This window comes from Oryctolagus cuniculus, chromosome 1 (assembly GCF_051225735.1).
Source record: "Oryctolagus cuniculus isolate XC-2025 breed Fujian yellow rabbit chromosome 1, ASM5122573v1, whole genome shotgun sequence".
NCBI lineage: Eukaryota > Metazoa > Chordata > Mammalia > Lagomorpha > Leporidae > Oryctolagus > Oryctolagus cuniculus.
This window is the reverse complement of record NC_142867.1, coordinates 230,376,780-230,400,200: the sequence shown is the minus strand read 5'-3', so window position 1 is coordinate 230,400,200 and position 23,421 is coordinate 230,376,780. Positions and strand designations below refer to the sequence as shown.

Sequence of the window (23,421 nt, the reverse complement as noted above, 5' to 3'; positions counted from 1 at the left end):
TCCGGGCTGAAGCACATCCGCTCCTCCCCTGCCCGGCAGGAGACGCAACCACTGGCTTTTGCTTATACTTCCAAACCTATTAGGGAGTGATCATAGCGAGAAAAACTAATACTGACAAGAATTATGCCATTGTTCTATTTCATCTATTTAGTAACCTGAAGTTGCAATTTTTAGAAAAAAAGATTACCTTTTAAATAACCGATTCATTACAGTACATGAATGAATGCCATGTTCCCGTGTTCAAAATGTCACTCACCATTAAGGGCGTGTGCTGGTAAGTGGCCCCGACTTACCACCTCCCCCGTGTGTTCCGACGCCCTGCCTGGCGGCCCAGGGTAATCGCGGGCGAGTTTGTGGGCTCCCTCGGCTCTTAGCGAGTCACCTGCGCTGCCAAGCACCTAATGAATCTCAAGTCTGCAAAAAGGCTTCTACGCTTCCCCTCCCTGCCAAGGTGGAAGGGGAAACTAGGGCTGATTTAGTTCCGGCCAGGCTAACGCGATCAATTTCAAGTTCAGAAATCACAGGCTCCCGCTCTGGGGAGGGGCGGGCAGACCGCCAGTGTACCCTCTGGCCACAACCTGGAGATGAAACAGCCTTGGAAACAGAGGGAGCATGGGCCCCGCTCTGCTCGGCGCCGCGCCCGAGTCCCCGGGAGAAACCTGCCCGGGGCCTGGCGGGTGGACACCGTGCTGAGTCTCCCCTGGGAACCTCCCTTCAAGCTTGTGAAATCCGCACGTTATTTTTCATCATTACTCTCAAGACGCGCTGGGTATCTGGCCCTTCTCTAAGTGCTGGGGTGACACAGAGGAAAGGGAAAGAGAGAGGTGAAGCAGACAGAGGCCAAGGGGGGCAGGGGACATGGGGAGGGCGGTGGCGCCCAGGACGCAGACCCTGGAGCTGGTCTGAGCAGCGGCCCCACATACCTGATATGGCATACAAATTGGAGTGCTGGTACTCATAGTCCGTCCGCGCGCTGTTCCTGCCTCGGAAGGTGGCAGGGAGCGTTAGAGAGATGTGCCTGAGGAAGACAGAGGAGAAAGGGAGGTTAAGGGAGATGGGGCACTCGCCAAGGCTCAGGAAGCACCTGGCGCCATGGACAGCCCAACCGCAGCAGGCGCAGGAAGAGCGCGACCCCCCTCCCCCGAATGCAGGGGCTTCGACTCCAGCAGTCACCTTTGTCACACCCGGAGCCTTATGGTGAGTCTCCGATGCGCCAGGGAAGTGGTGATTCCACCTGGACCTCTGCCCCGGGCGGAAGGGAGCCAACACCAGCCCCTAGAGCGAGCCTTGCTTTGCTTCGCTCCACCCCTGCCCTAGGGCCGCCGAGGACCACAGTGCAGGGTACTTGGTGAACAAGGCATCAGGCATGCTCACACTACGTGCGGCCAGCGGACTGACGGGCTTTAAAACTGCCCAGAACTGTGCGGCTGCGGGCGGGCGGGCAGCAGGTGCGGCAGCACACAGGAGGGTGGGAAGTGCCTCTGATGGACCCTCTGCCGTCTTTTCCAGCTCAGGTGTGGGCTGCTTAAGCCACAATGAACGCACAGCTGAGTATTTGGTCAAAAGTAAATAGTCCATTTGGCATGGCCATCAGCTGCCTTTAGCACATGTTGACAAGAAAGATTAAAGTAACAGGAAAAGCACTCAAAACCCAACAGCTCTGGGGGAAGCCACCACCCCCAAACCTCTGTGTGAGAGCCTGCCTGGTGGTTGGTTTGGAGCAGCTCGGCAGCCTAAGCTTTGGCCAGGCCCAGCCACTTCCCTGAGGGAAGACTGGGGGGCGGGGCATCACTAAAGCAAGCTGTCAATCATGCAGACCTTCCAGGATGACTGCTGTGTGTAAAGACTTAGGAGAGAAGGTCCCCACAGAGCCAGGGCTGAGCTGCAGCCAGCAGGGGTCCCCCAGGGTCGAGGTAAGCGCTGAGGGCAGCTGAGGGCGCTTTCACGTAAACACCTGCGCCATGGACCAGCCACGCTGAACCAAGCGAGCGCCGGCTGTGTGCTGTGGGCCTGCCTGGGTGCAGCACAGGAATCTATTTCTAGCACACGCCAGCATGGACGTGAGCCCCAGCCAGGCGGGAACCCCGAGCGGGCGAGAAGCAGCTGTGAGGGATTCGAGCCGCCGATCAGTGCGCGTCCGACCACAGCACTTGGTCAGTGAAGCCGCACAGAGGAGTGAAGTGTTGCTTGCAGTGCTGACGACAGGCGACCTGCACAGAGTGCTGCCAGGTGCCAGGCCTCGGGGAACCGGGCCGTCACACACTCCTTGTGGCTCCTTGCGGCACCCCTGGGGGGAGCTATGGGGCACATGTGCCGGGTCCACCGCAGGATGCAAGTGAGGGTGCGTGCTTAAACACTATTTACTACTCATTCTGAGACATCAGAGGCAGAGCACAAAAGCCAGCATGGGCCCAATGATGGCAGATCTCACACCAGGACGCTGGCCCAATGCGGGAATGTGCCGGAGTCAGGGACACACGGCGCTTCAGGGCTGTCCGGTTCTAAGATGTCTACACCGCAGTGTGCTGAAAGGTGCCCTCAGCCCAGTCCAGGCCACAGAGCCGTTGGGGCAGGGCAGCGGCACCCCGGGCCCAGAGGCGGGCAGCAGCTGGGCCTGGGAAGACGGGCGGGCCTGGGGGGTGGCAGAGGCAGCCCCCCACTGGGGACAAACACACACGTCACAGGCCTTGGGAACACAGGCGTGGCAGGAGAGCAGGGCAACGGAAGACACCACAGTCACATGAATCCACGGAAGCAGGAAGACTGTGACTGGCAGGGCAGGGCAGGGGAGGCTCTGGAAGGCTTCCCGGAGGAGGTGACGCTGAGGGAACTGGGGAACCTGGGCTCTCTGGCAGTCCTGCGGCCGCAGGAAGTCTGGCTGGCAGGACGCTGGGGCAGCCAGACCTGGGAGGGCTGCGGGGGCCCAACACAAGCCCTGATTTTATCCTAAAGGGCTGTGAGGCAGAGATGTGACCAGATCCAAGTGACAGTTCTAAAGGCCTGCCCGCCTGTGGCAGAACAATGGCCACGCTGCAGGGGAAAGGCAGCCACTGTGACAGACACGGTCCCAAAACTGCCTCCGTTCGCGAGTGCTGTCGCACACCCTCCTCGGGCACGGAGCTGGGGACATTCCCCGGCACCCAGGGCCACGGGAAGCAGGCGCCCGGCCCCTTCGCTGCCCACCTTCCGGGGCGCCCGGTCTCAACGTTCTCGCCTCTGGGCATCGGAGCCCGGACGCCTTCGCACGCCTCGCGCATCCCTGCCGCGGCCTGGCCTGGCTCCCTTCCTGCCATCCCTGCCACGGCCGCTCCTCCCCCCTCCTCAGCCCTGCCAAAGCTGCTGTCTGTGGCTCCGGCCCACACACTGCCTCAGCAGCCACACGCCACAGCAGACTGTCCCTGTCACCTCTCCTCCCTGCCCCAGGAAAAGTCCCCAAAGCGTCCTAATTGGCTGCACTGCTCACGCCTCAGCTGACTCCTCACCCACGCTGCTCCCTCCTCCTACAGTTCCCATTCTTCCTACACTAAACTCCTATTCATCCCTCAAGACCCCACCCACCCAGCCTTTCTTTGCTAAAGCTTTGCTGGGCTGGACTGTGCACCTGTGTGTCCTCTCTCACTCCACCTATCACAATGTATTCTAAATCATCTGCTAGAAGCCTGGCCCCCTACCATGACTGTGACCTTAAGAGCAGGGCCCCATCTTGCGCACTTTGTACCCAAATTTCTAGGGCTATTTCTACCACAGAACAGAAATTACTGAACACTTGTTCACCAAATCAGGTATTGAACTCACTCCACTAAAACCCCTGGCTCATTACATGGGCTGCTGTTAAACCCATTTATTATCTCATCTCTGCACGAATGTGTTTCCCCACTAGACTCAAGGGGTCCCTGTGCTGGGCCGTGCAGCCCACTCCTTGCTGCTACGGAGGAAACAGGTTTGGTGTGAGAAGAAACCAGTGATGGCGGCCAGGTGGCCAAGGGGGGAGAAACGCTTCCGTCAGTGATGGCTGCCACAGCAGCCAGCCCAAGGCCCTGCAGAACTCCAGCTGGGGCGGCCGAGGAGCAGGGCTGTGGAAGGCGCTGTCAGCGGCGAGCAGGGAGCGCCCGTGCCTTAGGGAACGCGCTCGGAGAGGGGTCCCGGGCCATGCTGCAAGCAGCTCCTCTGGCTTTGCTGTTCCTGGACAGAAGCAGCAGACACTGGTGGTGGGAGGCCCCCCAGGGCCCACCAGGGGGTAGGGAGTGGGACTGAGCAGTCTGGGCCGAGGGACAGTGTCTGGCTGAAACGGGACAAAAAGTCTGTGCGGAGGGGGAAGCAGCCAGGGATGCTTTGATGTCGGGAGGGCCTGTGGGTGGACGGCTCTGCACCAGCCAAGCCTCCGAGAAATGGGGCCGAGGGAGCCCCTGCCCTGCCTGGGGCTGGTACCCTCTACCCCATCGCCTGGCCTGTCCCTCCTGGGAAGCTTTTCAGATCAGAATACTGATTCTCGGTACAGAACAGGCAGTGGCAAGGGGCGGAGAGAAAGCTAGAACACACACCCTGTGGTGTTGTTTTAAAGTTGCCCTAGAATCACCTTGACCATCGGGAATACACAGATTCTCAACCAGGACAGGACCACAGGGTCCACCCAAGAGGCCAGGGGCTTACCAGCTCTGCCATTCACTGCTTGCTACCCTGACGGTCCCGGTTCAGCATGCAGAATTAGGTAACCAGCGGCGCCACGTCCCCAGCGAGGCAGGGCACTGCCCCGAGAGTCCTCGGATATAGTTCAAATCCCAGTGTCAGTGCCTGGCAGCCGGGTGGCCTTCGCAAGGGGGTGCCACCTCTCAGAGGCCCCGCAGCAGGCCAAGCAGTCAGCACAGAACCAGAGCGGGCGAGCACACCTAAGCCCTGTAGCTCTGATTCTCCCCACTCCTGCCACCCCTGCTGTTACTTTAGCATCCTGCTCGTGAGGGCCTTGGTGCAGGATCATCACAAAACCCACTGATGTCTTCCCTCTGTGTAGGGCGACCCTGAAACCTCCCCGGGGTCTGGAGGTGCTGCCAGTCTGGGCCCCTCCCTCCTCCCTGCACTCACACCTGCCAATCTCCGCAGCTGCTGCTTGTCCCTCATTGCTGCCTCAGGGCCTTTGCATGTACTATTTCCCCTGCCTGAAACACTGGCTCCTCCCCTTTATCAGAGTTTCCCTCTGGGGACCCGCCCTGAGCACCTTCTGAGGGGCAGTCCCTCACAACATCCTGCCTTCGTCTCTGCAGGGCCCAGCCGGCTCCAGGCTGTCTGGTCTGCTCCTGTGTCACTGGAACTTGTCTCTGCTGCACTTTCTCTTCTCATGATAGCTACAGTGTTGACAACAGTGCCCGGGACACAGCGGACACTTAACCAACGTTAGGAAATCTTCCAAGACTACCTAATCTGGGTCCGGCACTGTGGCGTAGGAGGTAAAGCCGCTGCCTGCAGTGCCAGTATCTCACTTGGATGCCAGTTCAACTCCCGCTGTTCCACTTCTGATCCAGCTCTCTGCTGTGGCCTGGAGGAGCAATGGAAGATGGCCCAAGTCCTTGGGCCCCTGCACCCATATGGGAGACCTGGAAGAAGCTCCTGGCTCCTGGCTTCGGATCAGCCCAGCTACGGGCGTTGAGGCCATTTGGGGAGTGAACCAGCGGATGGAAGACTTCTATGCTCTCTACCTCTGTCTCTCTGTAACTCTTCTTTTCAAATAAATAAGTAAATCAAGCCGGCGCCGCGGCTCACTAGGCTAATCCTCCACCTTGCGGCGCCAGCACACCGGGTTCTAGTCCCGGTCGGGGCGCCGGATTCTGTCCCGGTTGCCCCTCTTCCAGGCCAGCCCTCTGCTGTGGCCAGGTGTTGCTCCCCCTCTTCGTGGAGGAACGACACAGGACCCTGTGCTGTTCTTTTGTCTGCTCGGCCCTCCCCGGGTTTGCTGCTGGTTCTTCCCGGGTTGGCTACCGTCCCTTCCACCTCCGTGGAAGGGCGGTTCCCCCTGGGCACTTTCCCCACTTCCGAGGGGGAGCGGCACACCGCCGGCCGGCTCTCTCAGGGGCTGCTCAGATGTCCCTCAGATGTTCCTGGTGCATGTTGTCTCTCTCCTCCTTTATAGTCCTCTTCCACCAATCCCAACTCTGCTACCCACACGCTGAGTACGCTGCTCTCCTCCGATCAGGAGCAGGTCCTGCTGTTTATTGGTTGAACTGGAGGCAGCTGTGTAGAAGCTGTTTCCTCCTCTCCCAGCGCCATATTGTGGGAGAGCAGATGCATAGAATAAGTCTTAATTCCAGTAACTTAGTCTAGTCCAAGTTGCTCCCAGTTGCTCCCCACAGCCAGGGAGTGCAGTGGAGGATGGCCCAAGTACTTGGGCCCTGCACCCCATGGGAGACCAGGAGTAGCACCTGGCTCCTGCCATCGGATCAGCGCGGTGCGCAGCGCGCTGGCCGCAGCGACCATTGGAGGGTGAACCAACGGCAAAGGAAGACCTTTCTCTCTGTCTCTCTCTCTCACTGTCCACTCTGCCTGTCCAAAAAAAAAAAAAAAAAAAAAAAAAGTAAATCTTAAAAAAAAAAAGATTACCTAATCTGTGTTGAACGGATGGAAGAATCGGATGCTGACTTGTCACGAGAGAGAATTCTGGGAAGTTTCCAGGAAGGCATCCCACTTGCATCCTTCTCATCCCCAGGACTGGGTTGGTTAATGGTTTGGAAAATGCAAGTATTTCTGATTCATGGATATTTTTTCATAAACAGTAAATATATTCATCGTGGCATTGCTTATGAAGCCAAAAACCAGATTCAAATTAAATATCAAACAACAGGGGACTGGTTAGAAAATTATGGTACAACAGTTTAATGAAATATTTTACAGTCTCTAAAAATATTTCAGAAGACTAATTAATGGCCTGAGCCCATCCATCCCCCTGCCCATTGCATCTAGTTAGGAAATACATTAAAACCCTTATCTTTACACTTGGGATTGTGACCGGTTAACCCAACACTCTTTAGCTTCTTTGCCACAACTGAACCGTGTAATGAGACTGCCCGAGCACCCCGATCCTGCCACTGCGCCTGGAGCAGGGGAGAAGGAAGGAGCGAGGCGCTCCCACAGACCCTGGACACCAGACACTCGCTCCCAGGCAGCAGCCACGCCAAGGGAGTGGAGGGAGGAGCAGGCGCTCGGTGCTTGACAGCGCCCAGCAAAGCGGAGGCGCTCGGCCCATGGACAGCCACGCCAGCGCGGTTGCCGCAGGGGGCCCACGGACAGCCACGCCAGCGCGGTCGCCGCAGGGGGCCCACGGACCGCCACGCCAGCGCGGTCGCCGCAGGGGGCCCACGGACAGCCACGCCAGCACGGTCGCCGCAGGGGGCCCACGGAGGCTGTTCTGTGGACAGCCCACTGCTTTCCAGATCTCAGGGGCATTCAGAAAGGGTCGGCAGCAGCTTGGGGAGAAGCTGACCTGGAAGCGGGGGGCAGTGTCTACACAGGGCAACACCCAGAGACGTGGATGGCTGGGCACCAGCCCTGAGAGGCCTTGCGCGGGGGAACGAGGGCCTGCACGTCAGAAGCCAACGATTTCTGCAGCTTGACGCAAACAGCAGATCGTTACTTCCACCCCGTCTGGCAACGGGGACCTGCAGCACCCGGCCTTCCACGCCTGTCCCTGCCCAAGAACAGCCCCGAGGGGACGGGCACACTCTGCCACCCTGGGTCTCTCTGTGGGCGGTACTGGCGGCTCCATAACAAACAGGTTAGCCCCACGCACGCAGCTGACAACGGCTCCCGCTAAACAGATGCTGAGGGGAATTTCATTTTTTCCCCCAAGTCGGTCTTAGGCACCTTATTCAATTAACATGGCCACTAAGCCGCAGACAGCTCCATATAAAAGCCCTTCAGTTATAGAATACATTTTATTATGTGACAATAGTTGCCAGCACGATTTATTTCCTTTGATGGGATTCTGCTTTTTCCTTGTTAATTTAAATCTGTATTTTCGAGTGCTGATTCCAGGTCTGTGTGAATTTTTAAAATGTTCCCATTAATCTTGTGGACCCAGTGGCCACATTTGACAAAGACGGCTCTGTGGGGGCAGCAGCGGGGACTGCTGGTCCTCGGACCGTCCAAGGGCAGCGCGTGGGGGACAGGGGCTGGGCGGGTAGAGGCTGACTCCAGGTGCAGACGGAGCCGTTCTATCTCCACCCCACACTTACACACGTGTCCCTACAGCCAGACCTGTGGCATGCAGGTGCAACTCCCACCCTATCTTGCGGGGGGCTCAAAGTCATATTTTCTAAAAACTGATTTATTTATTTGAAAGGCAGTGCTACAGAGAAAGGGAGAGATGGGGAGGGAGGAATGGGGGGCAGGAGCTAGAAGCTCCATCAGGGTCTCCCACGAGGGTGGCGGGGTCCAAGCACCCGAGCACGCAGACCAGGTGTATCAGCAGGAAGCTGTAGGGGAAGCAGAGCACCTAGGACTTGAACCAGTGCCGATACGGGATGCCAGCACGGCAGGCGGTGGCCTAACCCACAGTGCCACAATGCCAGCCCCTGACAGTCGCATGAACACTGCCTCCTGGGGCAGCAGTTTGTGATGTGTGCTTCGCACTTCCGGGGTGGGGTCTCTAGGGGGTTCTCAAGCTCACAACTGTTTTCATGATACTCAGGCATCACTTGCGTTTAATCCTTAAATAGGATACCAAAAAACACAAACTATACAAGAAAAAAATCAGTAAATTGGATTCCTCAACATTTAAAACACTTGCTCTTCAAAAGATGCTATTACAAAAATGACAGGGCAAATCACAGACCTGGAGAAAAATGTTTATAAAACACACACCCACCTTATGTCTAGGAAAAATGCGGAACTCTTACAAGTTAATAGAAGAGAATCCAATCTAAAAATGTCCATAAAATTCAGACACTTCCATAAAGAAAACAGGAACAGTAAAGCTGCCGGTGAAAAAGACTCTCCACACCGTGAGCCTTCGATGAGAGGCAAAACAAAACCCCCGCGAGCTCTCCCCGCTGCCGCTGGAACGGCCACAGTGACACCGGCGACAGGGCCAGCGGTTGCGAGCATGCGCCGCAAGTGCAGCTCTCACGGACTGCTGACGGGAATGCCCAGTAGCAAACAGAACGCGTGCAGCTTCTCAGCCCAGCCATTCCACCCCCAGCAACGAAAACACAGGGACAGAGACATGTGCACAAATGTGCTTAGCAGCTTTAATGCTAACAGAAAGCAGAGGCAGACGGCCGGCAGCAGGCGACCCATCAGCTGTGCTGTATCACACACGGGGAGCCACTCAGTGATGACAGAGGAACAAGCCACGGACACACACAGGACGAATGCTGCTGCTGAACTCGAGTGGGGCCGAGGACCCCTAAGGATCTCCAAGTGACTCCACTTCTAGAAAATCCTAAACATGCAGGCTAGCCCACAAGGACAGAAAGGGGTTGCCTGGGGAGGACACAGGGAACTCCTGGGGTGGGAGGCAGTCCCTGTCCCGCTTCTGGTGTCACAGGTACACACATACATCACAACTTCTCAAACTGTGCTTTAACCACGTGCCATTTATCATACAGGGGTTACACATCACTACGGTGGAACACACTACCAAGTTATTTATTTTAGAAAGATCTAGGGGCTGGCACTGTGGCATAGAAGGTTAAGCCCCTGTCTGCAGTGCCAGCATCCCATATGGGTGTCAGTTTGAGTGCCAGCTGCTTCACTTCCAATGTGGCTCCCTGTTAATGGCCTGGGAAAACAGCAGAAGGTGGTCCAAGTACTTGGACCCCTGCACCCACATGGGAGACCCGCAAGAAGCTCCTGGCTCCTGGCTTCAGATCGGCTCAGCTCTGGTTGTTGCAGCCATTTGAGGAGTGAACCAGTGGATGGAAGACCTCTCTCTCTCTCTTTCTGTCTCCCCTGTCTAAGATTTAATTCTGCTTCTCAAATAAATCTTAAAAATACAGACCTAAATATGGGTTGGTTGATGTGTTATAGGGGGTTAAGCCTCCACCTACAATGCCAGTATGCCACAGGGTGCCAGTTCAAGTTCCTGCTGTTTTACTTACAATTCAGCTCTCTGCTAATATGCCTGGGAAGGCAGTGGACGATGGCCCAAATGCTTGGGCTCCTGCCCCCATGTGGGAGACCTGGATGGAGTTCCTGGCTCCTGGCTCCTGCCTTCCATCTGGCCCAGCCCGGGCCACTGTGGACATCTGGGGATTGAACCAGCAGATGGAAGATCTCTCTGTGTCTCCCTCTCTCTAACTCTACCATCAAATAAATCAGTCTTTTAAAAACAACAAAGAAGGCCCTAAAGAGAGCACTAACGGGGCTCACGGTGTTCTGGAAGAGGCGCTGAGAGAAATCTTCCAGCGGACATGGGAGGGTGACCTCAGACTTGGCCTCCGGCGCCCAGGTGCAAGGAGCACGGGGCCACAGAGAGTGGATGGTGGAAACGGTCATGATTCAGAAATCTTCACTCTTCCCAGGTGCCCCAAGGCCATGTCCTTTCCCTAGAAGAGATGCGTACACCATGCTCCAGACACTGAGCGCCGAGGCCTGGGAATGGGGCTGGCGGGGACAAAAGGCCCATAGTGACCCTTTCTCTGCAGGAACCTGGGGGTGCAGCTGGAGAGGGGAGATGACGGACTGGAGGCTGAAAGCAGTAACACTGGCCGGCACCTCACCAGATTCACCCTTCCCTTCATCACGTGCCCCCCGCTCATTCCACGGGTGGGCCCCAGAGAGGCTCGGCTATCCCCTGCCCAAGGGGGACAGGCTGGCTCTGGACAGAGTTTGCTGGAGCTTGCATCTGAACGCTGATGGGTAAGTGACAAAATTCAAGTTCTTAATTACAACGCTCTGATCAAAACCTGGAATCATAAAATATCTGAATCAGAATATCATATGGCTGCCCAAGGCTGGCTGCAGGGGTGGGGTGGGGGCGGGGCAGGCAGGACAGAGTCGCTGAGCGCAGGACGGGCTGTAAGAAGGTGCCACCTCTGTGAAGGCAGCGAGGGGGCCGCCTGGTGACCCTCCACAGGAGGAGCCTGAGCTGCTGGGGTGTTCTTGGAGACCGCAGCAGGACAGAACAAGCGGGGACGCGAGCCAGATGCCTGCTGTGAGCAGGGCTGGGTCCCCAAGACGGGGCTGAGAGAAAACCAAAGCAAACCAAAGATCCAACAGGCAAGGAAGCCGCAGAGTGACAGACTGCAAACAACCCCACACCTGTCTCTGAGCACAGGTGAGCGGACGGCTCAGCACAGACCAGGCCCCGAAGGGTGCGCCAGGTCACACAGGTGTGGCCCAGGCCGGGGCAACCAAGGACGTGCTCACGGTGTGGACAACATAGGCCTCCAAGGTGAGGTGTGCATTTTCCCACCTGCGGTTTAAATACATTTTTAAATGTTATTTTTTTTAAGGAGAAATGATTTTTTTTTTTATCAGAAAAAGAAGATGGCAAAACTAGAAGTCTTCTCAAAGTCGGTAGGAGAGGGAGAAGGGCCGGTGCCAAGGAAAGCACCAGCCCTGCGACTGACACTTGAGGGGACAGCTTGCTTGACAGGACACGTCTGCTGGGGGCATGGGCCAGAGGTGGTGCAGAGGAGAGGGTCGGGCTGGCTGGGGGCAGGGAGGACCCACAGCAGCGGTGATGCACAGAGGCACACGACGTGAGCTGAGGCGGTGAGCGAGGAAGAACACAGCAGAGGGCTAACTGCATCCCACTCTATTCTGCAAACCACCACTGGGAGGAAGTCAGCTGTGACGCACAGCTTCCGCGCCAGGTGTAAGGACGTGCTTAATGAGTGCCATTTAATGAAGAAAAAGGCTCTTATAAAACACCTGGCACGAGCAGGGCGAGGGAGTCACAGGGAAGGGGACCCACGCTGCACCTGCTGGCATTTTAATAAGCACCTTCTAGCGCGTCCGCTCTCCAAGGCTGGTCAGCGGTGTCAGAGAGAGGTCCCTGCCCGCAGCCCACGCTCGCTGACAGTTTGGGGAGCCGTGTTTCTTAAGGACCATATGCTCAGGCCCGGGATGGCCCTGGAAGGTAATTAAAATGAATCATTCTCAGCTGCAGGGCCAGACCTGCACGGAGTCCTCCCAGTGCGCTCCCAGCCAGGGCTCCTGCTCCACGTCCCTGCGCCTCCCAGCCGAGGCAGAGTCCCGACGAAGACCTGCAGCCCACAGACTTCTGAGCTACCCTTGTGTGGCACTCGCTTTCTGTAACTTGGTGCCACTGAAGCAGAAAGTCAGTGATTTTAAGGACTCTACAACATTTTTAAATGCAATTTTTCTTATGGATTCCAGAGCCAGCCTCAGAAAGGAAGCACAGCTTGTGGCCATATTTCACAACCTGATGAGACTCTGGTTTTGTGACACCAACCAAGGGAGGTTTAGTAAAACCTAAAACAGGCCTACAGTGGTCATCTCTATCTCAAAATGTCCATGCCCAGTCCCAAAACAACTCCTGATACACCCACGGAACACGAGGCCGCTGTAATTAGTATATTGCCACCGACTCCGTGGTCCACTCATCTTTAATCGGGCTCCTGCTCTATGATGAGCACTACATTTGGCACTGAAACAGTTTAGGAAACTAAAGGGAGTCGCATCTCCCCTTCAGGAACTTAGCTACAGGTAAACACATACACAAATCTCCTGTATCACAAGTAAAAAGCTCTGAATATTGCAAGATACTCAGGACAGGCCCCTAAGGCCATATGCTTCGGTGTAAAACAATGGCATGGAAAAAATAACACAAACGCCACCCATCTGTGGAGTCTGCTGTGCGCCAGGCACAACATCAGGTACTGGGAAGCAGCTGGGGCCATGGCCGCATCTGTAGATGAGGAATGTGGTAGTGGTGTTGGGGGAAGGCCTGAGCCACGAGACCGTCAGGACAGAGACCCGAGAGAGGTCATAGTGCATGATACAGGCACCATGGGCTCTGGGGTGTCTGCACTGCGTGGTCAGCAGCGGCTTCCAGGGGGAGGCAGGTGCGCAAGGCCTCACTTCTCTAGCTGTCCGTGATGTAGACGGGCACCGACTCTTCATCTGGGAAGCCCGGCAGAGAAGGCAGTGTTCTACGGATGGGGGAGTGGTTCAGGGAAGTTAAGTCACTTGGCTGGGGCCACGCGGCTGAAGAAGCCACTGAGCTAGGATCTGTTCCTGCACTTTCTACCGTACCACGCTGCCGCACTGAGACCCTGTGGAGCACAAAGCACCAACGCAGAACTGGGCATTGTCCCTCCAAACAACCCATTTGCCACGATCAGTATAACTTCAACCCACCACCTTGACTATGTAATGAGTTTTCCTCATGGGTAACACACAGACACCTCCCCGCTCCCCGCAAACCAAATCACCCTGGATTGGACAAGGGGAAAAAGCTGTCACTGCACGACTGAGGAAATCACAACTCCAAACTCCCGAGTCCTCAACACGCAGCTTTAAGGCACGCGCAGCTCGACAGCATATGGCAAATCAATTACTAGTTTAAATCTTAAAACAAAAACATGGCAAGTGTGGTACAGAAACAATCAAGAACAACGGTTCGGTTTAGATTACAGTGGGCCACTGGAGTTTTGAATACAATTAATCATCATTCCAGGCAATGGGAAGCCATATTGACACTTATTCCTAATTTGAATATTTAATTAGGGTGAAGTTCTTCATCAAATTATCGCAGAACTGGGAGAAAGCCTGGAAGACTTGCACAATTACTATCTTAACCCCTTACCAGCTGCTCACCTTGTGAGCACAGCCATTCCTGCCCCAGCTGTGCAGGCGCGGCCCCGCTCCCAGTCTCTGACTCGGAGAGCTCAGGAGGTGTCGGGGCTGGGAGTGAGCCGCGGCAGGGAGGAGCCAAAGGGTGCAGAAGAAAGGTCTAAGGGAAGGAACTGGACAGAGGCAGAAAGCTGCGCGAGGCTCATGGCGTAGCAAGGGTGGCACGTCCGACACCCCCACTTCATTCTCACAACAAGGATTATCCTCGTTGTATACAAGAAACTGACGCTCAGAGGAGACATAAGCTGCCCTGAGTGGTATAAATTAGGCCCAAGTTATTCATCACACACACACACACACACACACATATGCACATCACACACGCTACTCACCAAAAATAATGACAAAGGGAATACTTCAAAACCTAACAAAAAGGTACTCAAAGCTGTTTTTTTTTTTTTTTATATCCTGCATTACGCAAATAAGTCGGAGGAAAATCTACACCCACCTCTGGCGCCAGCATTCTAAAAAGTAACCCAACCCTTGGATCCAAAGGCGCCACCGAGTTCGCCAAGCTGTGGAGCTGCACTGGTGCTGCGGCCAGCTGCTCGGACGACAGGGGGAGCAGGGGACGAGGGCCACGGAAACAGCCTTGCACGGCTGACAGAGCCAAGGTGACAGGCGGCAAGGTGACAAGGTGTGGCTACCCAAACCCCAGAGGACAGGCACACTGCAAAGATGGGCGCAGCACGGCACTGCTGGGGCTGGGGGAGGGAGAAGTGGGTAACAAGACGAGAAACGTGAACTTGCTTTTGTTCTTTCCAAGCAGCGGAGGCTGGATGACCGCAGTCCTAACTGCAGGTCAGAAGGGACAAGAGGTGGCATTTCCCGTGTGTGTTCTTCACTCCGTGAAAAGGCTCTGCTGACACCTCATAGACACCACGTGGTTCTACCTGAGCAACAGCAACAAATTCCCACGTCCCGTCCCGCAGGGCCCCCGGGGCCGGGCCAAGGCTCCTTCACAGGCTGAACTGGCCGTGCAGTCCCGCAGGGCCCCCGGGCTCACAGGCTGAACTGGCCGTGCAGTCCCGCAGGGCCCCCGGGCTCACAGGCTGAACTGGCCGTGCAGTCCCGCAGGGCCCCCGGGCTCACAGGCTGAACTGGCCGTGCAGTCCCGCAGGGCCCCCGGGCTCACAGGCTGAACTGGCCGTGCAGTCCCGCAGGGCCCCCGGGCTCACAGGCTGAACTGGCCGTGCAGTCCCGCAGGGCCCCCGGGCTCACAGGCTGAACTGGCCGTGCAGTCCCGCAGGGCCCCCGGGCTCACAGGCTGAACTGGCCGTGCAGTCCCGCAGGGCCCCCGGGCTCACAGGCTGAACTGGCCGTGCAGTCCCGCAGGGCCCCCGGGCTCACAGGCTGAACTGGCCGTGCAGTCCCGCAGGGCCCCCCGGCTCACAGGCTGAACTGGCCGTGCAGTCCCGCAGGGCCCCCGGGGCCGGGCCAAGGCTCCTTCCTTCCTGCCTCCCCTCCAAGCTTCCGGCAGGCTCGCTGACCTCCTGCAAGTCGTCAAGGCCTGCTCTGCAATGGTCACTTCTAGCAGGAAGCAGATTACGGAAGAGAAAGAGGGCGCCGCCCCTCGCCCCTCACCACCTCCTCTCCTGGCAGCCGTGCTCGGCCCCCTGCCTCTGCCCGGCCCGCGGCGGGGGACCCCAATCCATCAGGCCCACTCTGAGCGAGCTCGTGGTGAGAGCAAATGGTGTTGGGAACTTTGAAAGTTTCCTTTGTATATTACATTAATCCATATAAGAAAATCTCTTTTAATGAGGAGTGATGTAGTTACAAACTCTCCAGAGCCATAATTAGAGCAAACTAATTGAAGTTGTGTTTTGACACACTTTCCAAATTCACGGGTGCCGATGACATATTCACAACACTGCTGCTGCACAACCATGGTGACGGCAAAATCATTAGGCTAATAACACTTATTTGCATTCTGATCATGCCGGCAGCTTTCCCTTAAATACTGTTTCTACTACTGCTCTTACCCTGTAAGTTTCCACTGAAAGATATTAACAGTAATTATTAGTACTTTAGTGGAATTTTAATGTTAAAGGATAACAACATGCATTAACATACATTGGACGGCATTTTTTTTCCTTAACCACCATGGGAAGGTCTGGGGGGCTCTTCCCTGGCCTGTGCCCCACAGCCCGAGGGTCCGCCTGTGACTTCAGTGCCACGCAGGACCCCTGCTTGGGGTCAGCACCACGTGGAATCTGAAGTTGGGTTTCTGAACTCCTGTTTCAGGAGGAAAATCTTTCTTTTTATTTTTTAATAATAAAAATCAAAGAGTTAAAGAGACATTTTCCCAAGCATTTTCATAAAACCTCCGCGGTTACAGCAGGGCCTTGGTAAGAACACTAACGAATCCCAGAGGACACGCCTGGGCCGCTCTCGTCGCCGCCCTGGCGCAATCAAAGGCAGACGTGGCTCAACCCCGCCGTGGGGGGGCTCGATCAAAACAGAGGCACCGTTTGCCACCAACAAGGCCAATTTTGTGGGTGCTTAACTCAGACACTCGCACACAGAGAGGGGGACTCGGCAGTCCTAAATAATGAGCATTAATGACACCCTCCTCCGGAGTGACAAATTACTTCTGAAATCTAGAATCAAAGACGTATGAAGAGTGTGCGCGTTCCTCTGAAGGTGACAAGAGCTGCCAGCGGGCACACAGCGTCCACTCACTTGCGGCAGGAGACGACAGGGTCCCTCCTGCCCCCACATTTGGCTGCTGGGAAAGGGTGGTGACTACGGCCACCCCTCCTCAAGGTGCCTCCCGCAGCTTGTGATGGTGACCCAGGGCTCACCCCGAGGCCTCTCGTGTCACTGCTCGGAGAGAAGGGGAGAGACGGCGTCCCCGCCTGGCACTGGGAGCCCCATGGCTCAGACCCCGGCTTCTGTGGCCACCTTGGTGTCAAGAAAAGCCACCAGCGTGTCATTTACTATTCGGACTCAGGGGCAAATGTCTTGACTCAGAATGCACACTTGTGATGAATTTCAAACTATGCCAACGTACGTCTCAGGATGAATGTTAGCTCTCAACCTGGGGAGATTTAAATGAGTGAAGAAAATGCTTCCTTAGACAGCTTCCTTAGACAAACGCCAAAGACTACACACTCCTTTACAGCTTGGGAGCTTTTGGTTTCTTAAGTTACAATCCTTGTACCAATCTGCTATTTTTCAAGTCCCTGATTACTTTTTAAAAATAAAATAAGGAAACTAACTTTCATAGCTGCAGCAACATTCCAAATCATGGTATTTATTCCCCGCGTTTCACTTTGATTACACTTGAACCCTGCAACGCTGAAACACCCACCTCGCACATCAAAGAAATGAAGAAAAAAAGCCCCGCCTGGGACGGGCACCACACTCCCATTCCAGACGATCCGGGCTGATCTTATAAACCGAAATATTTAAAGAGTCTCTAAACCTCGCTGACCTTACTTCTAAAAACAAGGAACATATGGGCCCTGCGAGCTTTTCATCTTCTTCCAGCCTACTAAAGTATCCGCTTTTCCGAAATGCACGAGTGCAGGGGCTGCCAAGCTCAGATTCATAAAGGGTGCGTGCTTAAGCGCTCAGGGCAGGCAGTAAACGGCCGGCTGCAAACAGCCCACCCCTAACAAAGAGCCCAAGGCAACGCTCTCCTCCTCGGAGCCGATCCATCTCCAAAGCCCTGGAAAAGAACTTGATTCGCAAAATAAAGCCATGGCTAAGGAGGTGGGCCGTGGGCCATGGGCCATGTGCTGGGCGGCTGTGTCTGGCTCCGGGCAAGGTCACGCCCACCAAGGTCATGGGAGACACTTAGAGGGGAGAGTCCTGAGAACTGGGGAGCCCACCCCTGTGCCCAGGGCCAGCTCCTCCAGCCCTAACTTCTCTGCCCCTGAGCGAGCCAGGATCTCCCCCGAGCTTCAGTTCTCCCATCTCTTTTTATTTTTTATGTTTGACAGGCAGAGTGGACAGTGAGAGAGAGAGACAGAGAGAAAGGTCTTCCTTTGCCGTTGGTTCACCCTCCAATGGCCGCCGCGGCCAGTGCGCGCTGCGGCTGGTGTACCGCACTGATCCGATGGCAGAAGCCAGGTGCTTCTCCTGGTCTCCCATGGGGTGCAGGGCCCAAGGACTTGGGCCATCCTCCACTGCACTCCCTGGCCACAGCAGAGAGCTGGCCTGGAAGAGGGGCAACCAGGACAGAATCCGGAGCCCCGACCGGGACTAGAACCTGGTGTGCCAGCGCCGCAAGGCAGAGGATTAGCCTAGTGAGCCGTGGCGCCGGCCTCTCCCATCAGCTTGCAGAGGAAAACCACATGTGAACGCACAGCGAGTGTTCACACAATGTCTGGTGCATGATGCTCATTAACAATGACATTTCTATTTTTCCTAATAGTTACAATTCTGGATATTTGATTCATCTGGAAACAGAAGATCCACTGCTCAGGAAGCTTCGTCAAAGTGACCCCCCACCCCCCACCCCAGGCAGAAGCCGCCCACAGAAACGCAGAGGCCCTCTCCAAGTTACAAGCAAGGGATTTTATTAAACATCCAGATTCCTAACTGAAACCCTGCCTTGAAATAGAACAACGTAGTGGGGGAGGGCGTAGTAAGATCCCAGGAAATCACGCGGGGTTAATGCCCGTTTTTTACAACACTGGTGGTGAGAGCTACACTGAGAGATGCAGGTGAATATTCCTGAAACAGACTGTCGGCTTCCACTCTGATAAAGGCTGGAACATGCTCCTCCTAATGGACTGGCTCACAAAGCCACCGCAAGTGAACGGATAAATCTGTTCTGACATGCGGAGAACTAGTTCCATAATCCTGAAAGCAGCCTTTCTCCCAAGCCCGCAGCGGAGCCCACACGCACCCGAGAGCAGACCGTGGCCCATCTCACACCCACAACCCTGCTTCCCGGCACCACAGCACACGCGGCCGCCTGCAGAACAAGACGCCCCGTCGCAGAGACGACAAAGATGATGCATTTAAAAGCGACTCCTCCTCCCCGTCTGACATGAGATGGCGGGAGCCAGGGAGGTCCACACGGCTTTCAGCCGGTGAGGCCGTATTGACTCATCGTCAATCCTTCGTTAAACAGAAGCCCTGACTTCCCAAGAAGCCATATTAAAAATTAATATCAAGAAGTGTACCACTCAGCCTAAGCTCATCATTCACGTCGGGTATACCGCACTGCGTTCTAGAGGAATCTCCCCAAGCTTGGTTCTGTTTGTTACCAAAGCAGCCAGGGCTCTGTTCGCCTCTCCCTCTAGGTCTCCTGCATACCTCTCGTGAGCCCCAGAATAAATCACCGCGGGAACCCACTTAGCACTGGCCTTAAAGCATCTTGGGGGAACAGAGATGCAGCGCACTCCGGGTACGGCCTGCACACGTCTCGTCAGCCGGTCCCTCCAGCTCAGGTGAGCTGGACCCCGGGCAACGTTCACAAGTCTCCCCAAGTGTGAGCACAGACTGCTTAGGTCACTTCCGACTGGGGAAGCCTCGGGAAGATGAGCCACCCACGTGGCGTGCTCAGGGAGGTCCTCACCTACCAGCTACCGGTCAGGAGCCTGGAGAAGCAGCTCTGAAGACAGCGGTGGGCGCTGGGCAGCTGCACTCCAGCCAGGCCCAGCCATTCCTGATATCTGAGCCAGGCTCTGCTCCCCAGGAGAGGTTTCACCCCAGCAACCCTGCAACCGTAGGCAGCAGGACAAAGGGACAATGTACCTGCCAAAGGCGGCTGGCCTGCTAGTTCTGACACTAACCAGCTCTCTGAGCCTGGGCACGGAATTTCATCTCCTAGGTCTCAGTTTTCTCAGATTAAAATGGGGGTGGTTGCCAGTACTTAACTCAGAGCTATTATCAGGATTAAATGAGTTATCATTTGAAAGCACTTGGGAAAAATGGCTGACACCTAGTAAGTGCAATGTAAGTTTGTGCTGGATGAATAGATGGATGGATGGATGGATGGATAGATGGATGGATGGGCAGATGGATGGATGGGCAGGTGGATGGATGGCTGGAGATACGGACAGACACACACATGGACAGAAGGATAAATAGATGAACGGAAAAATGGATGGGCAGGTGGATGGATGAACAGAAAGCTGGACATGTAGATGAGTGGATGGACAGACGGACAAATGGCTAGATGGATGAACAAAGAGATGGCAGGGAAACTGTATACACACATCATTCTGGTCCCATGCACCTAAACTAGCTCACCTTACAGGTTCCATACATAGTTTCTGAAAACCCACCATGGGCCAGGCACCTAGAATTCAGAGGTCCCAGCCACCCTGGGGACTTAGGCTTCCCACTGAACGCTCACTGTAAGTACCAAATGAAACGACAAAGCTGACACCGCCTGCTAGGCTTCCCTGCACAGGGATGCAAGGTCATCACTGGTGCTGTTTGTAAGTCAAAGCCTTGCCTGAGGCTTTCAAAAAAGAAAAGGGAAACATGAGAATCCCTTGCCAGTACACAGCAAGTCTGGTCAGTAAGACTGAATACAAACACACGCAGCAATGACGGGAGGTGGGGAAATGCCTCCTTGTGTGATGTGTGAGCAAGGGGCAACAAGCGCCAGGGTGGCCAGGACTGACCCAAGTCTCCTGGAGTTCAGTCCACCTCAGGAGGGAAAGGGCTGGAATGAGAAAGTTGTGTTCAGAAGCACGAGGAGATGCACCCAATGAATGCGAGAGGATGTGGGCTAACTGGGAGCCAGGGCAGGTGCCAGGCAGAGGGAAGAACACGCACGTGTTTGAAGACCCCAGTGAGATGTCAGGCAACCTAGGATTTTTTTTTAAAGATGTATTTATTTATTTGAAAGGTAGAGTTACAGACACACACACACACACACACACACACACACACACACACACATAATCTGCTTGTTCACAAATGGCTGCAACAGCCGAAGCTGGGCCAGGGCAAAGCCTGAGCCATCCAGGTTTTCCATGGGGGTGAGAGGGGTCCAAGGACTTGGGCCATCCTCTGCTGCTTTCCCAGGTGCATTAGCAGGGAGCTGGATAGGAAATGGAGCAGCCAGCACTTGAATGGGTGCCCATGTAGGATGCCAGTGTTGCAGGCAGAAGCTTAATCCACTGTACCCCCAATCTAGGATTCCAAGTCACAGGGAAGGGATGCAGGTGTGGGCTACTGAAGTAACCCCTGAGTCCCAGAGCCCCAACCCGAATCCAGCTTGGAGGGTTCAGGCCCTGCCCCTCCAGGGGTTCTTATGCCTGTATACTGTGGAGTAGGTGGCAAGTGCCCTCGCCGAGGGGAGAACTCAAACCACAGGCTGGTGCTGTGCTCCGCAGCCAGAGAACCCCTGCAGTCTTCGTTGTGAGGGCTAAGTCACTTTAAGGAAGGAAATGAGGACACGGACCCCATTGCCGTGGTTCCACAAACACAAAAGGTGCTCCTGGCTTTGGCATGAAGGAAAATGGTGCCTACTTATTCCAAGTAAGGCCAGACCCTAGTCATGCCTGCATACAACCTGCAGAAACGCCAAGGCTCCGAAGACCCCCTTGCTAGACAGTAGGACCCAGTCCTCCTTTGATGCGACGAAGGCCAAATGCTCCCCGACCAGGCAGGCTCCCCTATGCCCAAACTGGCCCTTGCCGACATGGGACAGGAGCTCAAAACCCACGTCATAGGGCTGGCGCTCTGGGTTAAAGCTCCGACCTGCAGCACCGGCATCCCATATGAGTGCTGGTTCAAGTCCCAGCTGCTCAACTTCTGATCTAACTTCCTGCTGATGGCCTGGGGAAGCAGTAGAGGATGGCCGGAATCTGTGGGCCCCTGCACCCATGTGGGAGACCCAGAAGAGGCTCCTGGCTCCTGGCTTTGGATTGGTTGAGCTCTGGCCATTGTGGCCATTTGGGGAGTGAACCACAGATTAAATAATTCTCTCTCTCTATTACTCTGTCTTTCAAATAAATAAACTAAATCTTAACACCCCCCCCAAAAGAAAAACCATGTTGCAGTCCGCTGGCCGCTTGGGAAGGACGGGAGTGACTCTCGGGGGTCAGCTGGCGGCTTTGCCTCCTAGCCAGCTTGGACGCAGGACTCCGTGAACCTCACTCTAAGCCACGGCTTCTGCTCCAACGCTCGGGGCCGAGCCCGCCCTTACTGAACCCCGAGGGGAAAGGCCTGCTCCAGCGCTGAGCCTGCTGCCACTCAGCACAGGTGGCAGACACCCTGACAGGCAAAGGGAAACAGGCCTCCCTGACACACGCAGCTCAGGGCCTCTCAGTCCAGCGCGGCAGCAGAGCACGTGGCAGCCGTCACCTGCGTGACCACGGCCATCTCCTCCCTGAGAACTGACAGGAGGCAGCCCGAGGTGTTGAGGCTGTCAGTGGAGACTGCAGGACCCCAGTGGCTGACCTCGGGCTCCACCCGCTGCTGACTTACGTGAGCTGACCAGGAGGTGACAGAGCTGATGGCCATGTCCAGCAGGAAGGCAGGCTGGTGAGGCCAGGACGGCGCCAGGACCGCCTGGGGGCTGTGGACAGTGGAGATGGGGTTTGAGCTCAGGGACAAGCCTGAACCCCACACACCGGGGCCTGGTTTTCTCTCCCCTTCAGGAAGGCCGTTAACCTTTCCGATGACAGCGCCTGGATGGGGGCGGCAGGATGATTTTTGAAGTCCGCGAGGATCTGCGTTCTTTTTTCTTTTTTTTTTTTTTTTTGACAGGCAGAGTGGACAGTGAGAGAGAGAGACAGAGAGAAAGGTCCTCCTTCCGTTGGTTCACCCCCAATGGCCGCTGCGGCCGGCGCACTGCGCTGAGAAGATCTGCGTTCCTTTGATTTTTTTTTTTTTTGAAGAAGTTATGGCACAGGGAGAGTAAATAACAAACCACTTCACATTTCACGTCGCACTTGCAGTGTCGGACCCCCAAGTTCAACAGCTCCAGTTCCTGTGCTGTAGGCACTGTACTGCTCAGTCCCATGTTCTTTTTTTAATAAGATTTATCTTATTTATTTGAAAGGCAGAGTTAGAGAGAGAGGAGACACAGATAGGGAGGCATCTTCCATCCAGTGGTTCACTCCCTAAATGGCCACAACGGCCAGGGCTGGGCCAACCTGAAACCAGGAGCTTCTTACGGGTCTCCCATGTGGGTGCAGGGCCCAAGGACTTGGCCCATCTTCCACTGGTCTCCCAGGCCACAACAGAGAGCTGGATGGGAAGTGGAGCAGCCGGGACAGGAACTGCTGCCCATATGGGATGCGGGCGCTGCAGCGAGCAGCTTAATCTACTGCACAACAGCACGGGCCCGGGATGAAAACCTGACACTGACATGCGCAAGTTGTGTCTGAATCCTGCTGTCCCTGAGAGGGAGGCTAAGTGCACGTGACAGATCTGCTGCAGTCAAAATGCCCCATTTCCCAGAGAATCTGTCACAGATTGATAACATCCATGCAAAAAGTTAAGTACAATTATGTCTGTCACTAAGGAATATCCCACGGAATCTGTGACTGACAACTTGCCGGAAGCTGACACATCGTGGGAAGACAATGAAGCAGCTCGGGGAGCGCTCGGCCCCTGACCCGGGAGGGGCTGCGCTCCAGGACCGGTGCCAGTCAGGACTCGGCAGCTCGGGGACGGCTCTGCCCTGGGGCT

General features: G+C 55.5%; 1 protein-coding gene across 7 annotated transcripts in view; it reads right to left on the bottom strand.

The window, feature by feature from the left end:
• The window catches only part of MVB12B (multivesicular body subunit 12B), a 174,460-nt gene that overhangs the window by 63,428 nt on the left and 87,611 nt on the right, over positions 1–23,421 (bottom strand). For 3 of the 7 annotated variants that reach the window (XM_089320045.1, XM_089320053.1, XM_051855278.3), the window contains exon 7: positions 924–1,018. The exons of 2 other annotated variants lie outside the window; for them this stretch is intronic. In XM_089320045.1, the coding sequence (XP_089176171.1) occupies positions 924–1,018 (95 nt within the window). Of the gene's footprint in view, positions 1–256; positions 383–923; positions 1,019–23,421 lie in introns of all 7 variants that reach the window. 2 more of the 7 variants (XM_089320037.1, XM_089320051.1) reach the window with 2 other exon arrangements.